This window comes from Manis javanica, chromosome 1 (genome assembly GCF_040802235.1).
Source record: "Manis javanica isolate MJ-LG chromosome 1, MJ_LKY, whole genome shotgun sequence".
NCBI lineage: Eukaryota > Metazoa > Chordata > Mammalia > Pholidota > Manidae > Manis > Manis javanica.
This window is the reverse complement of record NC_133156.1, coordinates 117,399,172-117,420,013: the sequence shown is the minus strand read 5'-3', so window position 1 is coordinate 117,420,013 and position 20,842 is coordinate 117,399,172. Positions and strand designations below refer to the sequence as shown.

Here is a 20,842-nt window from a genome sequence, read left to right as displayed (position 1 = left end):
TCTGCCCTAAATAAGGAGAGAGCTCTGATAAGCAAGCCAAGCAAAGTGGGACCTAGACAGTCTTATTTTCTCTCCTCAATAGAAAATACAGCATAGCACTTTCTGAAAGAGACAAAAACTCAAGCCCAACTCCTTACTATTATTCAGCATAGAACTAAATTAATAGCAAAGGAAATGCTGGAAAAACCTATAATGAGTGAGTTACCTGCATTAATTAGATCTGCATCCACTTCATTTTGTAATGGATATGGACCCTGTCAAATAAAGCACATATTCAATTAGTAAAAGAAGCTTCTCACAGAATCATATACTACAATAAAGAACTATAATTTAAATAGCTTCTCTAAAAGCCCTATGAAAGTATCATCAAAAGCCTGGAGGTGAACTTTTAAAAATTAATTCTGATGTTTATATGGCTATTTCTCACTGATTAGCCTTCTCACCCTAATAACTGTGATAGGATAAATAAAACATGTTTTCTAAAAATTACCTGAGTTTGAAAGAAATGTTAAGCTATGAGAAATATAGGTCAGTAAATTAAAAAGTAATCATTTAGTACCTACTATGCAGCCATTACTCATAAATCTCCCTGGTAGTATCAATGAATACAAACCAAATGATTGCCTGATTTGGCTTGATTGTTTCATAACATAACATATATCAAATAAAAAGAGAGGAAATGGAAAAAGGAAAAAGAAAAAATAGATAAAATAAAGCCAAGAATGAGGAAGTACTGGCTGTGAAATTTTAATGTACTTTTAAAAAGAGGGACCAAAAATTAATCCTTTATGTAAACTCAAGTGGCAACTAATGTTTTAGACCTATGTAAATTTTCCTTTAGACATGAACTATGGGTAATTCACATCAACTTATTTCCTTTGTCTTTAAAATTAGGCAATCAGTCCCTCCATGTAACCTTTAAGGTACTTTAAAGATGTGAGTCTTTGCAATATGAATCTGCTTGTGTTTTTGAAAATGGTCATGATTATTGCCTTAATCAGTATCAACTACATGCTCATGATCGTTATTTATATTTCAAATACTGATACACATTTTACATATGAACACTTTTATTGCATTAACAATTAAGATCTACTGAGAAACAATAAAAGATTAGGAATATTACAAATTGGCAAGCTATAAATCTCTGCTATAGTTAACAATTAAATAAAAAATATCTGGGAAACAAAAGTATTTCTTTAATTAAAATACTGAATAAAAAGCATTGCTGAATTCTATAAGAGTATTGAGGTCATCTGGAAGATTAATCTTGAGGAAGAGAAAATTTTACTCTTTTGAACAACATGGCCTCAAAATGAAAATTAGTGGAGAAGAACATTTTAAATTAATCAGCTGTCAAAAAATGTCCCCATCCTCAAGTAGAAATCTTACTCTTCAGTTTCTCATTCAGATCCTTATAGACTTATTTAATGTAGAATTATTAATGACCTTCATTATCTTATCCAACCACACAAAAGTTAAAAACAGCTGACTAAACAGGGCTATCTGTGAGGGCTACCTGATGCAGGTATAAGAGGAGAGATGGAAGCTGATAAACTGACAGACAAGGAGCAGTTAGAAAGTTCACAAAGTCAGGAAACAACTATCTACTACACAAAATACAACACTGCATGCTCACAATTACTACTGTTTTATGGGAAAAGTTAAATGCTTCCTTATGATGATAAGAAAAATAAGATTTGGAACTTTAAGCTAAGAACTCTCAGCTAAGAAAAGACTTCACATTACAGAATATCTTGCTCTCCATCAAGACTGAAAGAATAAGACTTTAATTTCTGTCTTACCAAACCCAGGACTCCATTTTCACTTTGCAGATGAACAGTGATATCTGGGTTGATGAAGTTGCTGGCCAGAAGTGGGATTCCTATGCCTAAATTAGCTGGTAAAAAAGATGTTAAGGTCCAGGGTAGAAAAGGTAGACACACTGTGCCATAAATCTTCTCCAACTACAAATCTAAACAAGAACAGAAGCCTTCTTTAAAAGTACTTGCTCCAAATGTAACCACTGAATGAATACATTCTCCCATTATGCTCTAGGCACTTTTCTGTAATTAAAAAAAAAAAAAGAAAATCTCTAATCACAGCTTTTCAATACCATTAATATGCTTTCCTAAAAAGATATCAAAGTGGTGACTTCAGAAGACTAGCCAAGATGTTATATTTATTGTAAGACACATCTTATTTTCATTTATGTGCTTAGCAAATTTGGACTGATACATTATGACTTATTATGATTGATGTATTATCAATCATGACTTGTCCTTTATTTAAAAGCAGTTTCAGGGAACATCTCTCTACTTGCTAAATGGGATGCTGCCCAACTCATGAATTGCTCAAGAAAGCCAATTAAAACTTTAAATTAAAAATAAATAAAAGCAATTTTTACTATTCAAAACACTAAAAATAAAAATGATTTAATATTCTAAAAAAGAGCTGCCATTTTTGCATTTAAAAAAACTTTATTGAAAATACCAAAATGTCCACTTAAGAGTACACTGATTCCTTTGGTTCACTGTGATACATTCATTGGTAACTGAATCTTCTCTGAGACACAGAGAGGAAGGGGGGGGATGTTTAAGTTTCAGAGAATATAACTGAAATAGTATAAAAAGTAGCTGAGCTAAGACATTAAAGGTCTTCTTTCTTAAATTATCAAAAGAGGGTCCTGATATGCATGCAGATTGTGAATTTAATCCTGCCTCTCAGCACGAAGGAGGCTGACAGGTACTCTGATCTGGAACTGCTGTCCATGCTGTCCACAACCGCTGCACACTAGAGACCTTGCCAGAATTAGCGCAAAGAATGATGGCACCCTGAGGAGATTCTAATAACAGTGAGACCTTTATGAATCAAGGCCAGAAAAATACAAAGTTTATATACACTGCCATATTATAGACTACAAAGGCTATTGTGCAAAGACTCAATGAACCAGGACACTGTTTGTGAGTTACAGTAAGTCTATGAAGCTATATGATGAGAGTTACTTGGTTCACCCCTTACTGTATTGCAATCTACTGCACTGTTAATATACTTCATTTTATACAGTGAGGCACAAAACATACTGAGATATTAACTTCATTCTGAGCAAGTATTTTCAGGTAAGGGCAACTCAAATTACAAGCTTTATATCTAAATTCTTTTGTAATATTCTATAATTTGCTTAGTTTTTTTACTAATACTTCTTAGTGGGTCAAATGCCAGGGAGAAAAAAGTCTATGTACTTTGAGTTGAAGGAGAATAAGTAATATGGAAAGACCTTTCATACGAACTGACTTGCAAGTATTTCTCACAGGCAATACCATAATGGTGTATTAAGTACACCTATAAGCTATTACTATCAAAAATTAGTGCTATCATATAGTCAGTGTTTAAATATCAATGGGAAACCAACAGACTGGAGCAAGAAGAAACCCGAGGCCAGGTTTCACCTCCTAAGTTAACTTGCTTGACTTTGTATCTTACTGATACAGGAGTTAGAAGAAGCACTATCAGATTACATTATATTCTCTTCCCCTATGTGAATTCTCGCCATAACACAAGGTATAAACTGGAAAACAAAGAAAAATGAAGTGGTGGAGGTAAAAGGAAAGTAGAAAAAGAGAGAACTCCCAGTCAATATCAGTTTGAAAGATGATATTCAGGAACTAGGGAAGTTCCCAGAATGAAGAAACCTGTCACATTTCTCATTGTTCCTGTCCTAGGTCTCTTAAGTACAGCTTTACTGCATTACCAGTTCAACAAACATTTATTTTATTGCACCCTATTAGTATTTATACATATTGTTTGTATTATATAGTTCAACAATTGATGTCTCAAAAATTAGCAAAACAGCAAATAAACTCACTGTTATTTAAACACATTCAAAATCCAAATATTAATTGTACTAATTATCTCTACCCACCTCTTTTTAAATAAAGTATCTAAATCAGAACTTGAGTCATTCACTGAACATACTTGTAAAACATTAGACATAAAAGGGTACACTCATAAGGTCTTTGTTAAGAGAAACAAGGAGTTGTTAAGAAATTGGATATTGTGTTTTAATGAGGATGCAAATATCAGAACACAGAGAAAGTAAATCACACTGGTTATAACTAGTACTTCTGAGATTTGAAACCCTCATCTTGGGTAATCTCTTTTCTTAACTGCTAGCCAAATACCAAACTGTACTGAAATCCATCATATATTAGAAAATAGCTAAGAAAACTTTGGTTGACATATTGTTTCAAAAGAAGGCAGATTATAATTTCAATGTCATATATCTTGTTATCTTTAGGTTACATGCCACACTTTGTAAAAACTGACCAGTTGCTTTAAAAGTTACAATGGGTTAGGAAAGAATCACTATGCAGGGGACCAAGTAACCTGATGAATATGGAAAAAGCAAAGAGCCACATCTTTGCCCAGCCCCAGAAAGACAAAGGATACCATACATGCCGTCCTCAAATTCGAGAGCTGCCCGCTTGATGATACGTTCCCTGACATTATCTCCAGGTTTACCAGATTTGGTTTTTACATCCCCCTCTTTCCGGATTGATAAACGCTTTAAAATAAACAAAAATAAATTATTCATGATTGAGGTATACCTGTATTTATGCCTGTATTTTATCACTGCTGAAATACAAAATTTTACCAGAAAAAAAATTAACTCTCTCCCATTAGTATTATGAAGGAAATCTACAATATAACAGAGTTTTTAAAAAGATTAATACAGATGACATTTGGTGACAGAAATAATTCTTCATCTGTTGAAGAGAAGGATATACGTGCTCTGCCTCTTTGAAGCAAAAAATCCCTGTTATTGTCACACCGACTGCTACTACTACTACTCTAAGAATCTGGTGACTGGATCCTCCTCATGTGGAGGAATTGAGCCAGAACAGAAGGGAACAGCCCTGAGAGTGAATCTGCAGGTCACCAGATGCATCTATTAGGTGCTGCTGCCAATCGCCTGTTTCCACCTCCAGAGTCTACCCTGGCTTTGCTAGAGCAATGCAGCAACTGCACAAACATGAAGACACCAGCCAGGAGATTCTTTCCAGATTTGCGAATGTCCCATCCTTTCTTCCTAGCCCTCTAACACTGCAGAATATCTTTCTGTTTGATGTCCACAGGGTAGAGGGTATCTCTGATTCCCTGATATCTCCTACTGCATGTCTATTCTGTTGCTGATCCCTAGATACTTATGAATCTGGGTAGCCGTTCTGGCTCAGCTGGCCCTACTGCATGCTCTCAGGAGCCTTGGAATACCTCCAATGCTCCTGGTAACCACTCCTTGCCCCAATCTCATACTCATCAGTTGCCCAGAACTCAACACTAATGGGATATGATATTCTTCCCAGACTCTATAAAGTGAGAAGCAACTTCAAGATAAATAAACATTGCTGAACAATCACACACTAAGAGTCCAACAGGGGTAAAGCCACCAAAGGCCCAAGTATCCTTCACTACCCTGCAGGGCAGCCAGCCAAAACTATGTATCATAAATTAGGATGGTTTCAGAAGCCTGGAAGACACAGCTGAGAGAACTTGGTGACACACAGTTTGTGAACACAAGGCACTGTTGGGCTGGACAGTAACACATACAATCATATCCCCCGAAGGAGGACACATGATAAGCTCTGACCAAGATCCAAAGCAAGACTCCTGTTCAGCTCTAATTCCCTATCTTCTGGAATGGCCCCAAGGTCACATATCTCTGGTAATCAGATTCATGAAAACTGACAAAGAACTAAGTCTATTACCTCAATTCTTTTCTCATATTTTTCCCCCTTTATAAGGCGATGTACATATATCTTAGGAATATGGATGTCTTCTGGGGCAAATGATCCAATATCCACAATTTCTTCAACCTAGGCAAAGAGGAAAAAAAATTTAAATTAAATAGTGGGAGCTTAAGCTGAACATTTTTTGATTTTCACAAAAAGTGAAGTATATGCCTCTTTAATGTAGGTTGAATATACAATGTAAAAAAAAAAAATGCCCCCCACACTCGCTCTCTCACTTCTAAACCAAAAAAAGAAGAAATTCAAATACATGTGCCTGAACATAAAATATAGAACATAAAGCTCTAGAACTTAGTTGTTGCCTAAAACAGCCTGTTACAAATTTGTCAAATGGTTTGTCAGTACAGCTGCTTGAACTTTCACAAATTGCAGCTCAACTATGCAAAACTTGAAAGCACATCCTTTAAACCCAGATTTTCAAAATTAATGCAAAATTTATCATACCAAAGACAAAAATCTGTAATAACATCTGCTTGGTCAATTGAAGGGCTTTTTAAATATAGATACAAATGCTATTTGTAACAGTTTTTAATTATTTCTGTTATTAGCTTCATAGGATCGTGACAGAACTGCAATCACTGAAATGATTTTACTTAAAGACAGATCATTAATTTCAATATGGGAATTCAAAATGGAAATATTAGCTAATAACTAGAAATACTCAATGTGGTTAGAATTAAAGTCATTCACAGAGCAAAAGGGCATTTTATAGCAATAAGAAATGCCCCAAGTTAATCTGCTATTTTAGAACTCATTTTTTAAAGAGGGCAGAAGAAATATTTTACAACAACATTAAAAAAAAATTCAGAATAACAAAAATCAAGAAATATGAAGGTCAATGTTGTTGGGGGTCAAAGAATTACCTTTCTGATGCCAAGAAAAAAATATGAGCCTCAGCTTAATACATGCCATTCTCAAAGCAAAGAACCATTTGCTTAAATGAACTGACTTGTACAAGCAGAGCTATACTGAACTTGTGTCCTAAACTAATAAGTGAACTCTCCAGAAGTTTTTGAAGTTAAGTCGCCCTCTTTATTCTACCACATATGTCCACACTTTCACACCGAAAGAATAACAGGGATTATAAGAGCCATTTTAGTTGTGCACTGCTCCCAAATAGCTGCAAAAGAATAGACATAGTAGATAAAGCTATCTTCTTCTATGAACAGAAGGATCTTGACCAAAATCAAATAAAAACTCTAAGGAAGTCAGTAAACATGTGGGCTCCAAGCTGAAAAAGTGGGTAGAAGCATACCTACCTTCATCCCAGAATGAGTAAGGGAGAGGCAAGAGGACTCCCCTTTACTGTACTCTAAATGTTCCCCTTCTTCTATGCTCTGGTACTTCCTACCCAAGGTGGGGAGCAGGTAAAGAGGAAGTGGGTGTGGGAAGTGCAGGGCAGCTAAGCACTACTGCTACCTCTTCAACTGGTCTGTCAGCCATCAAGGCTCATTCACATTTTTACACTTATTCAAGCCTGCAAAGAGGTTCTTTACTTTAAAATTTTGTTTACACATTCACTCATTGTCCTGAGGATATATACATGAAGACTTATTGTTCATGGAAATATTGGGCATAGCACTTGTTAAAATAATAATGAGTTGGAAACAACCAAAACATTCAACAGTGGGATAATGTTAAAATATACAGGGTGCATCCACATGATGAATCAACATTAGGCTCTCACAATATGTAATGACATCTCATAATTCAATGTTTTATAAAATTGCAAGATTTTGTATAAATAAATCAATATTTACAGATATGCTCTTTGTCCCAATCATTTCTATACCTATAAAAACTGAAAGAAAACATACTGAAAAATATTATCTCTGGGTGATAGTATTAGTTATTTTTGTTTCATTTTACTTTTATAATCAAGGAGGGAAAACCTAAAACTTTTGTAAAGATGCAATAGATGCTAAATTAAGTCTTTTCCCAAAGTAGGAAATACGTAAGTGGAGGATGTGATAAATCCTTTATTAGTTAGACATGTACAAAAAGCACATGTTAAAAAGAAAATAGAGACTCCAAGAAAAACTGGTTTCTAAACTCTAAAGCACTTAGACTATGAAATAAATTAAGAAAACCTTTTGCCTATATTTTTTATAAGATAATGAGGATTATTCTGCATGCCTAATGCTGTCTCTAAAGTACTTATTTCTTGCTTAAATTATTGCAACAGCTTCCCAATTGATGTCCCTGCCTTTACCCTTCAACAGGGGCATGAAATATAAAGGAGAAGAAAATAAAAAGTAATACTTCTCACTGAAACCAGAAATGTGAATGGTAACCAATCACTATTTCCACCTAATTAAGACAAAATTTATTCACCAAGGGCAATTACATCATGACTTTCACAACAAATAGAATGAAAGAAAGTGTTTTGGTGAAACTTTTGATTAAAAGCAAGAATCTGGTTAAACATAATCAGTTCCATGTTTTGTCATTCTAATATGAGTTATTTTCATACTGTATAAAATGCATGTGCAGCATTTGTCACACAGTATCAACATTCAACATTATTGAAAATTCCTATACAAAAATCAAAGCTTCCTCAGAGTTGGTTAGCAGAGTTCATAGCAAAGGAAGAAAGTATTTGAAGTTCAAACCAAAAGAAGAATATACATGTTTTCAGACAATCTGTGAAAAGAGTTAAAAAAAATAACTGAAGAGGCAGAACTATCTGGATGACAGCTATGAAACAGACTGAAGGCCTCCATGCTGGTTTTGTGTGATCATGAGAAAGAACAGTAAGAAGGAACCTGTGTGTGGGGAAAAGTCTAGTGAGATCAAGTGATAACATTAAAGTCAAAGGAAATCTGAAAAGAAAAACACTAGTAAAATGAGCATGTTAAAATTTACAACAACATGGATGGAGCTAAAGGATATTATGCTCAGTGAAATAAGCCAGGCGGAGAAAGACAAGTGCCAAAGATTTCCCTCATTTGTGGAGTATAACAACGAAGCAAAACTGAAGGAACAAAACAGCAGCAGACTCACAGACTCCAAGAAGGAACTAGTGGTTACCAAAGGGGACGGGTATGGGAGGGTAGGTGGGGAGGGAGAAGGGGATTGAGGGGTGTTATGTTTAGTACACATGGTGTGGGGGTCAAGGGGAAGACAGTGTAGCATAGAGAAGGCAAATATTGAATCTATGCATCTTACTACACTGATGGACCGTGACTGCAATGGGGTACGGGGGGGGACTCAATATGGATGAATGTAGTAACCACACATGAAACCTTCATAAGAGTGTATATCAATAATTCCTTAATAAAAAAAATTTTTTTAAAGAGCAGGTTAAAGAGAAAGTCAAAGTAAAAGCTCACAAGAGCCCTTACTAACAATGCCAGAAACGCACCTTCTGAAATCAGAAGTTGATTAAGAAAGAGAATAAAAAAACAAAGAAAAAGCCTAAGTGCAAAGCAATAAGCATATTTAAGTGTCCTTAGATCAAGATGGGGACAAGATCAAGATGGACGAGAGGTAGCTAAGAACACCCCAGATTCTCCTGGCACCATGCACAGTTCTTATGTAGCACCATCTGGTCCATCTAGAAATCCAGACACTTGAGGTTTCTCTAATTAGAACGTGTCTTCTGTCATTAGCAGGAAAATAGAGGCTAGCAAATGTTAATTATTATTGATTTGAACTTTATTTTAAAAGGATGCTCTCTCTGCACTACACCATTCCTATTTTATAAATCTGAAAAGTTTTATTTGAAAGCTAGGAGAAGGGTAAGAATACATCCTTAGGTGACAATGTTTTTGTTCTTACTTGGCAAACATTATTTATATCTCAGGTAAGGTAACAGAGGAGTTGCCAGGCAATAACTTTCTGACTTTTTATTTTATTTTAGTGACAATCTCAGTCCATTGTGGCCACAAAAATGGGGCCGATGCTGGAGATTGCTGCTGACAAAAGATGCACACCTGCAAACCTTGCTGTGCGCTATGACGTGAGGGCTGCTTGGGAAGCAATGGGAGGAATCACACTGCGGGGTTTTTTCCTGAGTCATTTTAACTTTCAAAACAATTTAGGATGAATGTTCTTCTCTTACCAAGAAATAAGAAAGCAGGCAACAACCCACGATAATGTCTAGAATCATAGAAAACAAGTAACACCAAAAAAGCCGTGGAAGACCAGAAACATGAAAGAGGGAAACAATGAACAATAACAGAAAAAGTTATAAGTTGAGATGCAGGGTTGCTCTTCATGTTAATTTAACCCAAAGAATGGATAAGATGAAGAGAAAATGTGCAGACAAAAGAAGGTCAGCATAAAGGGCATCCTTCTCAAAACTCCAAGGAGCAAAAAAATAATTTTAAAAAGCCAAAGGAGAAAGCAAGTACATGCCTTCTTAAGCTTCATGCTAAGACAAAAGGACAGATACAAGTATATAAGAGAAAACAGATTGAAAGCTAAAAGGACCTGGAACAAATACATATGGTCTTAGATGTCTGTATAGAAATGCACAAAGGCTGAAAAGATAAGTGGCTATTAATGAATTTGCAACCTTAAACACAGTGATATATATGATTGCATAGTCATTATTTAAATCTGTTTGACTGGATCTCATGTCAACAGACATTCTACATCCAGTGAAAACAAACTGACATGTGAAAACATGCTTTCTCAAGAAAATACACACATGCTTGGAAAGCCACAGACCTACCCATAAAATGTAAAGTATATTTAAAGTGAGTTTAAAAGGAGAAAGAATATTACACTAATGACCATATTGGCAGAGTGCTCACTAAAGATATTGACATCTTTTTAATAGAAATGACAAAAGTGGCTCAGAAATAAGATAGTGACACAAGAGACACCAATTATTTGAACATCTGTTCATCACATTCTGCTGATAAATTCTGTATTGCCCTCTGACAAGTTCTAACTTTCAGAATGAAACAGTTAGAGAAATTATGATTCTGGACTTCTAATGAGTAAGAATAAACTTCTTGGTAGAGCAGAAATGATGGAAACACTGAGAGAAAGTGACAATGCAAAATTGGAATTTATAACAGACCAGGAACTACATCCGAGACATACATAGATGTATCTTGGTCTTTGAAGAAAAGGAGATTTCAAGAAGTTGAGAGAGAAAATAAGATCAAGTGATGAGAAACTCTAAATGATAAATGGGCTTATGAGGCTCTCAAAACCCTCTTTGTGATAATATGAAAATGGATTGTCTTGATGATGAAAAGAATTGTATATAAAGAAACTTGAGTATGATTGGATAGCTAAGTGTTTCCTCCTATTTTAAAAGAGCTTATACTGAAAAGAGACATTGCAAGACCAATACAAGTGCAAGTCACATGACACCTTAAGAGCTATGTCAAAAAGTGCAAAACTGCAATGAGATGAGCCATGTCCCAAATACTAAAGATGACAAAATGCTAAAGATGAAAATCTAGGGTGACTTTGTTGTTGATGGAGAATTCAGAAATGATAATCACCACTGCTAGAGAAAGACGACAGAGAAGAGCACACCAGTTCAATCCCATTCTGCTCCTGACTTCCCCTCTAGAGAGAAGGAAAAGGCAAAATTAATATGGCTTATAAGGAATTGAATTTAAAGAAGAGATACCTAGCTTCTCTGAACAAATTCTAGGCTGTAGACCCACAAGATTCTTAAAGGACCTGAAAATGTGGTCACAGAATTACAGACAAGTGAAAAACAGTAGATGTCAGCAGATAGAAAGAGGCAAATAGAGAGTCCTTTGCAAAGTGGGGACCTGATCCACACCAGTGTTCAATAATGGATTATTATACAGATAGTCTATAAAACAGAGAAAAGAATACTGTTAAGATACTAGTACAAGATTTCAACCAAACCAAGGCATGCCAAATGAACTTCATTAATTTACAGATCAGGTTAACACACAGGTAAGCCAGCAGAAAAGCACAGGGTGTGAATTCACAAAGGGCCTGACCAAGTACCCCACAAGTGTCTTCTACACAGTGGTAAAATCTGACTTGGATACATCCACTTAAAATCAACAAATATGAATCAAGCTCTCGATACAGCAATAAAAGAACAGGGAGCCACTCTGATATACAGACAGGTAGATAGCTAAATGAAGAATCACAAATTATTTGAGGGCTTAAAATCTCAGGAGTCTCCAGTGTCATGTCTGTTTAACTCTCGGGGGAAAGCATATTTCTGTCTGATGAAATCTTAATCTGATGAAAGCTATGAAGTCTATTCCCACACAGAAAAATTCCTTTACCTATAAAATCCTTCCTGAGAGAGGCTTAAAGATGGTGGAGAGAAGCTTAAAGACGGTGGGGTGAGAGGTGAGACAGAAACCTCCTAAAAAACCACATATAATATGAAAATATAGCAAATACATCTAATCTTGTAAGAGCAAAAGGAAAGAAGGCTGCAACAGACTACTAACTACACCTGGGGAAACAGGCAGATCTCAAGAAAAAGGGAAAGTACCAAAACTGTGATCCATAGGGAGCCAAGCCCTTCCACTACCCCAGCTCAATGAGGGGAGGAAGAGAAACAGAGCAGGAAGATGTTAGAGGCCTAGGACTGCTGAACACTCAGCCCTGGATATTTGCTCTGAGAGCATGAACCTACATTACGTGGAGCTCTGGAGATTACTGGAGTTGGAAGCCTAAGACAAGTGGAATGCTTGGAGAGATTGAGATTCCAGCTGCTTGTGGAAAACACATATCCACAACAGGCCGCTCTGGGACAAAAGAAAGGTGGGTAGTCTGAGATATTTCCTAACACTGAGAGGGCTGCTAAATGGGCAAGGACTGAACAGAGCTTTCTGGTCAGGAGAAAGGACAGGTGGACAAAATCATCTGGGTATACTCTGCCCAGCAGGTTGGGAACTTTCAGAAACTTCAGGCAATCCATCCCCCTGGAGGGATACACAGCTACAAGGCCCCCCATCATGTTACACAACCTCCTGCACCTTCCTCCCACCTGGCATCAGCTCACAAACTGGCTGCCCCTGTCATTGCGCCAAGCCAGTCAGATGGCAGCCCATATACAGCAGCTACAAGTGCAAAGTATAGAGACTTCTCCCTGTGCTTTCGGCCCACAAACCCTGGCAGTGGAGGCAGGCACTGCAGCTGGGAAGCAGGAAAGAGCTCTTTCCTCACAACAGGCACCAGTGCTGCTTGCCTGCAACCCCAGCCACCACTCCAGGAGCAGAGCAGATCCAGAGAGTAGAGCTTCTGGACCCTAGAAGGTGCACCTACAAATATGAAATGTCAAAGGAACCTGGTTCAAACCAAACCCTCACAAACACCAGAAAGTGATATTGAACACAAATGAAACCGAACTCATCAATCTTCCTGAAAAAATATTCCAAAATAAAAATGATAAACATGCTCATGAAACTACAGAAAAATATTTAAAAACTCAGGGAGGAATTCAAGAATGAGATGCAAATGTTGAAGAATACAGTATCTGAAATGAAACATATAATGGAGGGATTTAAAACCAGATCAGATGAAGTAGAGGAGAAGGTAAATAAAATAGAAATTGTAGATCAGGAATACAAAGAAGCTGAGGCACAGAGAGAAAAAAGGAACTCTAGGAAGGAAAGAATATTGAGAGAACTGTGTGACCAACCCCAAACAGAACAATATTTGCATCATAGGGGTACCAGAAGAAGAGAGGGAAAAAGGGATAAAAAGACTTTGAGGACCTAATTGCAGAAAACTTCCCCAATCTGGGGAAGGAGATGGACTCTCAGGCCATGGAGGTGCACAGATCTCGCAACATAAGGGACCCAAGGAAGGCAACACCAAGACATATAATAATTAAAATGGCAAAGATCAAGGATAAGCACAGACAATTAAAAGCAGCCAGAGAGAGAAAAAAGTTCACATGCAAAGGAAAACCCATTAGGCTATCATCAGACTTCTCAAGAGAAACCTTGCAGGCCAGAAGGGAGTGGCATGATATATTCAATGCAATGAAGCAGAAGGGCCTCCAACCAAGAATCCTCTACCCATCAAGATTATCATTTAAATTTGAAGGAGGGATTAAACAATTTCCAGATAAGCAAAAGCTAAGAGAATTTACATCCCACCAACCATCTCTACAGTGTATTTTGGAGGGACTGCTATAGATAGAAATGTTCCTAAGGCTAAATAGCTGTCACCAGAGAAAATAAAACCCCAGTAAAGCAAGTAGACCAATGAATTACTAAACAAATGCAAAATGAAATCAAATACCCACAAAGTCAGACAATGGATACACAAAGAGTACAGAATATGACACCTAATAAAGAAAGAATGGAGGGAGAAGAAAAAAAAGAACCTTTCAATTGCATTTGAAATAGAGTAATAAGGGACTTAAGTTAGACTGTTAGATAGTAAAGAAGCTGCCTTTGAACCTTTGGTAACCACAAATCTAAAGCCTGTGATGGCATTAAGAACATATCTATTGATAATCACCCTAAATGTAAATGGTCTGAATTCACCAATCTAAAGGCATAGAGTCACTGAATGGATAAAAAAACAAGACCTGTCTATATGCTACCTACAAGAGACTCACTTCAAACCCAAAGATATACAAAGACAAGTGAAGGGATGGAAAAAGATATTTCATGCAACTAATGGGGAGAAAAAAGTTGGTATTACAATACTTGTATCAGACAGAATAGAAGTCAAAACAAAAAAAGTCACAAGAGACAAAGAAGGACACTACATAATGATAAAAGGGTCAATCCAACAAGAAGATATAACCGTTATAAATATCTATGCAACCAACACAGGAGCACCTACATATGTGAAACAAATACTAACAGAATTACAGGGGGAAATAGAATACAATTCATTCATTTTAGGAGACTTCAATACTCCACTCACTCCAAAGGACACATCAACCAGACAGAAAATAACTAAGGAGAAGGAGGCACTGAACAACACATTAGAACAGCTAGACCTAACAGACATCTACAGAACACTCCACACAAAAGAAGCAGGATACACATTCTTCTAAGTGCACATGGCATATTTTCAAGAATAGATCATATACTAGGCCACAAAAAGAGCCTCAGTAAATTCAACAAGATTTAAATTGTACCAATAAGCTTCTCAGACCACAAAGGTATGAAACTAGAAATAAATTACGCAATGAAAACAAAAAGCCTACAAACACATGGAGACTTAACAACATGCTCCTAAATAATCATGGATCAATGACCAAATAAAAACAGAGATCAAGAAATATGGAGACAAATGACAATAATAACACTGCAAAATCCGTGGGATTCAGAGAAGGCTGTGCTAAGAGGGAAGTATATTGCAATACAGGCTCACCTAAGGAAAGGAGAACAATCCCATATGAACAGTCAAAATTCACAATTAATAAAAATAGAAAAAGAAGAACAAATGAGGCCCAAAGTCAGTAGAAAGAGGGACATAATTAAGATTAGAGCAGAAATAAATAAAATTGAGAAGAATAAAACAATAGAAAGAATCAATGAAAGCAGGAGCTAGTTCTTCAAGAAAATTAATAGAATAGATAAACCCCTAGCCAGAATTATCAAGAAAAAAAGATACTGTACACATAAACAGAATCAGAAATGAAAAAGGAAAAATTATTGCAGACACCACAGAAATACAAAGAATCATTAGAGAATACTATGAAAAATTATATACTAATGAACTGGATAACCCAGAAGAAATGGACAACTTTCTAGAAAAATACAACCTTCCAAGGCTGACCAAGAAAGAAACAGAAAATCTGAATAGATCAATTACCAGCAACAAATTGAACTGGTCAATTGGTCAATTGAAAAACTACCTAAGAACAAAACACCTGGACAAGATGGCTTCACTGTTGAATTTTATCAAACATTTAGTGAAGACCTAATACCTATCTTCCTTAAAGTTTTCCAAAAAGTAGAAGAGGGAATACTTCCAAACTCATTCTATGAGGCCAGCATAATACCAAAAGCAGACAAAGACACCACAAAAAAAGAAAATTACAGACCAATATCACTAGTGAACATAGATGCAAAAATACTCAACAAAATATTAGCAAACTGAATTCAAAAATACATCAAAAAGATCATCCATCATGATCAAGTAGGATTTATTCCAGGGATGCAAGGATGGTACAATATTTTAAAATCCATCAACATCATCCACCACATCAACAAAAAGGAGGACAAAAACCACATGACCATCTCCATACCATACAAGCTGAAAAAGCATTTGACAAAATTCAACATCCATTCATGATAAAAACTCTCAACAAAATGGGTATAGAGGGCAAGTACCTCAACATAATAAAGGAAATATATGACAAACTCACAGCCAACATCATACTTAATACTGAGAAGCTGGAAGCTTTTCCTTTAAAATCAGGAACAAAACCAGGATCCTACTCTCCCACTTTTATTGAACATACTACTGGAGGTTCTAGCCATGGCAATCAGACAAAACAAAGAAATAAAAGGCATCCAAATTGGTAAGGAAGAAGTTAAACTACCACTGTTTGCAGATGACATGATGTTGAACATAAAAAAAACCCTAAAGAATCCACTCCAAAACTACTAAAACTAATAGCTGAATTAAGCAAAGATGCAGGATACAAAATTAATACAAAGAAATCTGTTGCATTCTTATATACTAATGATGGACTAGCAGAAAGAGAAATCAGGAAAACAATTCCATTCACAGTTGCATCAAAAGGAATAAAGTACCTAGAAATAAACCTTACCAAGGAGTGAAAGACCTATACCCTGAAAACTACAAGACACTCATGAGAGAAATTAAAGAAGACACAAATAAATGGAAATCCATCTCATGCTCAAGGATAGGTAGAATTAATATTGTCAAAATGGCCATCCTGCCTAAAGCAATCTACAGATTCAATGCAATCCCTATCAACATACCAACAGCATTCTTCAATGAACTAGAACAAATAGTTCTAAAATTCATATGGAACCACAGAAGACCCAGAATAGCCAAAACAACCCTGAGAAGGAAGAATAAAGTGGGGGGATTATGCTCCCCAACTTCAAGCTCTACTATAAAGCCACAGTAATAAAGATAATTTGGTACTGACACAAGAATAGACCCATAGGTCATTGGAACAGAATTGAGAGCCCAGATATAAACCCAAGTATATATGGTCAATTAATATATGATAAAGGAGCCATGGATATACAATGGGGAAATGACAGCCTCTTCAACAAGTGGTGTTGGCAAAACTGGACAGCTACATATAAGAAAATGAAACTGGATTACTGTCTAACTCCATACACAAAAGTAAACTTGAAATGGATCAAAGACCCAGATATAAAGTCATGAAACCATAAAACTCTTAGAAGAAAACATAGGCAAAAATCTCTTGAATATAAACATGGGCAACTTTTTCTTGAATGCATCTCCTCAGGCAAGGGAAACAAAAGCAAAAATGAACAAATGGGACTACATCAAGCTAAAAAGCTTCTGTATAGCAAAGAACACCATCAGTAGAACAAAGAGGCATCCTACAGTACAGGAGAATATATTTGTAAATGACATATCCAAAAAGGGGTTAACATCCAAAATATATAAAGAATTCACATGCCTCAACTCCCAAAAAGCAAATAACCCAATTAAAAAATGGGCAGAGGATATGAACAGACAATTCTCCAAAGAAGAAATACAAATTCATGTGCTCCAACAGGCACATGAAAAGATGCTCCACATTGCTAATTATCACGGAAATGCAAATTAAAACCGTAAATGAGATATCACCTCACCACCAGTAAGGATGGCCAACATCAAAAAGACTAGGAATGACAATGCTAGAGAGGATGCAGAGAAAGGGGAACCCTCCTACACTGCTGGTGGGGATATAAATTAGTTCAACCATTGTGGAAAGCAATATGGAGGTTCCTCAAAAAACTAAAAATAGAAATACCATTTGACCCAGGAATTCCACTCTTAGGAATTTATCTAAAGGGCAAGATCTCTGATTCAAAAAGATATATGCACCCCTGTGTTTATTGCAGCACTATTTACAATAGCCAAGATATGGAAGCAACCTATGTGTCTATCAGTCAATGAATGGATAAAGAAGAGGTGGTACATATACATGATGGAATACTATTCAGCCATGAGAAGAAAATAAATCCTACCATTTGCAGAAACATGGATGGAGCTAGAGGGTATTATGCTCAAGTGAAATAAGCTAGACAGAAAAAGAGAAGTACCAAATGATTTCCCTCATTTGTGGAGTATAACAAAAAAGCAAAACTGAAGGAACAAAACAGCAGCAGACTCACAGACTCCAAGAGGGAACTAGCAGTTATCAAACGGGAGGGGTGAGGGAGGGTGGTGGGGAGGGAGGGCGAAGGGGATTGAGGGGTATTATGATTAGTATACATGGTGTGGGGGGATGTCACGGGCAAGACAGTGTAGCACAGAGAAGACAAGTAGTGACTGTGGTATCTTACTATACTGATGGACAGTGACTTCAATAGGGTATGGGGGGGCTTGATAATATGGGTGAATGTAGTAACCACAATGTTTTCATATGAAACCTTCATAAGTGTATGTATCAATGACACCTTAATAAAAAAAATTCTTCCTGAGATTTCAGAGGATTTATCTATAAACATCTCCCCCATTCTACTCTCCAGCCTTAGCCAGACCCCAGATCAGAAGGAAGCCCCTGCTCTAGTGATTTTGGGTCTTGTATCCTATTCTGTTTAACATCTTCATCAAGGCCTTAAATGATGACAGGGAACACATTCTGAGCCCATTATGGTAAGGGGGATGGGTCTGGGTAGAACAGGTAATTCTAAACAGATGCATTCCCACCTCTGCCAGAGAAGACAGCCTGAGGCTCATGATTTCCAAGTGTTTACCAAAAGTTTGGAAGAGAAAATAAACAGTCAAGGAGTCCAAACTGTCTTTTAATGCTTCAAGAACAGTATGCCCCTGGAGCAACCAATGTCTTTATGCCAACCACACTTACAGAGAATCAGTTTCTCTTTCTTGTGATCAAGTGAGTTACTTCTTACAATTCAAACAGGGGACCCAAGATAAAATTTTATCTAGTTTTAATAGCAAGAATAGTTGTAATTCACCTAATCTTAATTTCCTTTAAATTATAGTACTATCAACTATATAAATGAGTAATTTTTATTTGACATCTTGTGGCTCACTCATGTTTGCCATTATAGCTTAATTATTTAGTCCAACCCAAGCTCCATTTTACAGCCCTACCATTGCTATTCTTTCTTCTCAGAGTCTTACCTTTAAAGATGTTATCTTGTACATTTGCTGTATCTTATAAGAAACCCCATATCCTCTCTAGAAAAAAACTGGTAAATATCAAGAAGTGCATTGACCAAACTGGTACAAGGCCAGAAAAAAAACAGCTTATATGATGAAGAAGAAAACAATCTCTACTGGTTAGAAAAATGAAATGGACCAATATTAACTGAAAAATTAAGCAGGGACCAACTATTGTAAAATAATACCTGGTCTACTAATTTTTTTGAAAAGAAAATAAAAGAGTTTAGTTAACCACCAACACAAAGACTATAATGTGACAGAGATACCAAAAACACAAAAGTATCTTCCTTTCTCCATCTCAATCAACATCCCAGTGGGTGATAAGCCAACCTGAGGCCCCCTCTGCAAAACAAAGACAGTCCCTCCTCCCCACAGTGTCTCAGGTAAAGACAGATGAGAAGGAACAAGGGTGAACTGGTTGCAACTCCTTAGAACAAATGCTTTACCACATTAAGTACTTTATTAAAACTATGACTGGCAGCAAAAGAGGACTTACTGATCCAAAAAAGCAGGGTTATTACTCCACAAACTATCCCACCAGTTTTTGTAACATGGAAGATTGTTGTTTTTTAAACAAGTTTAAAATGTATGATGAATTTTATTTTCATTTCCTCTGGCTCTAATACTATGTTCTAACAGTCTAGTCCATGCTAGTATTTTGCTACTATATTTATTTGACCAAAAATACCAACCTCCACTAAGTATGTGATTTAATAACATTCAGGCAGTATTATAAAAATCCAAATTTTATTTATCATATCTCCTTCTAAAAGCAAATTTTATTAGGGCTGTAGCAAATCCAGAAAAGTAATTAAAATGAGCACATCTACTGAAAGGAATTAAAATACTTCTAACATGTTCATTCAAAGCAACAATCTTATCTGTAATAGTGAGAAAAAAACATTACACCATTATCACATACCCCAAGGAAAACAGGAAGACATATAATTAATAGAATTAAACTAGACATATTTTTCAATGAAGAGAGTTACGGAGAAACAGGAGAGAAATAAAGTTCTGTGTGGGATTTCACAGCCACAGAAAAACTGCCTATTTGTGATGCCAACTGAAACTTGAAAAGGTTACTCTTTAAAAGACTGTTTCTGTAAATTTGGGGCTCTTAATTATCCTTGGAGCTTTTTATAATGCAAGTACACAGATTTGAACACAAAAACTGCAAAGCAGAATTGGGTTAAACTTGCATTTCCAGATCACAGTTAATGGCTGCTTAATCTAACAGAGATGTGACTAGAATTCACCTTGTAAATGACTCAATAATTCCTAAATTTAAAATTTAGCATGTGCAATAGAATAAGAGTTTTCTGTTATCATTTCATCTTTTAAATGTTTTCTGTGTTTTCATTTCTATGGAACAGTAAGCAAAGCAGAATCCTATTTACTTCAATAAGGAAATTTAAATGCCATGTTTTCCCTGATTGAAGGTAAGAGAGGTAGACATAAGATGTAAAAATAAAGAGACTTGAAAACAAAATATTCTTTTTCCTCTTTCTATAGTTCAATTTCCAAAACTAGATATTTAGGTCCTAAGGAAATTCAAACATATTTCATCAAATTCTCCACTGTAATTTTAGTATTAACAAATAGCCCATCCCTTTATGCAAATATCAGAGACACACAAATCAATTTTATGGCTGGCATCACTTGGTTCTCTCTTTTTCTCCCCTAACTGAATTTCAACCTCCATCATTACTAGGAAGGCAGGGTCATTTTTAACTCTGAGGCTATGATTC

The 20,842-nt window shown here is 36.1% G+C and overlaps 1 protein-coding gene across 2 annotated transcripts in view; it reads right to left on the bottom strand.

The window, feature by feature from the left end:
• Positions 1 to 20,842, bottom strand: part of OXCT1 (3-oxoacid CoA-transferase 1) — a 164,186-nt gene that overhangs the window by 75,306 nt on the left and 68,038 nt on the right. For both annotated transcript variants that reach the window (XM_037023579.2, XM_037023580.2), the window contains exons 8-11: positions 5,766 to 5,873; positions 4,450 to 4,564; positions 1,806 to 1,900; positions 206 to 254 (exon numbers count right to left, since the gene is read on the bottom strand). In XM_037023579.2, coding sequence (XP_036879474.1) covers positions 206 to 254; positions 1,806 to 1,900; positions 4,450 to 4,564; positions 5,766 to 5,873 — 367 coding nt within the window. The remainder of the gene's footprint in view (positions 1 to 205; positions 255 to 1,805; positions 1,901 to 4,449; positions 4,565 to 5,765; positions 5,874 to 20,842) is intronic.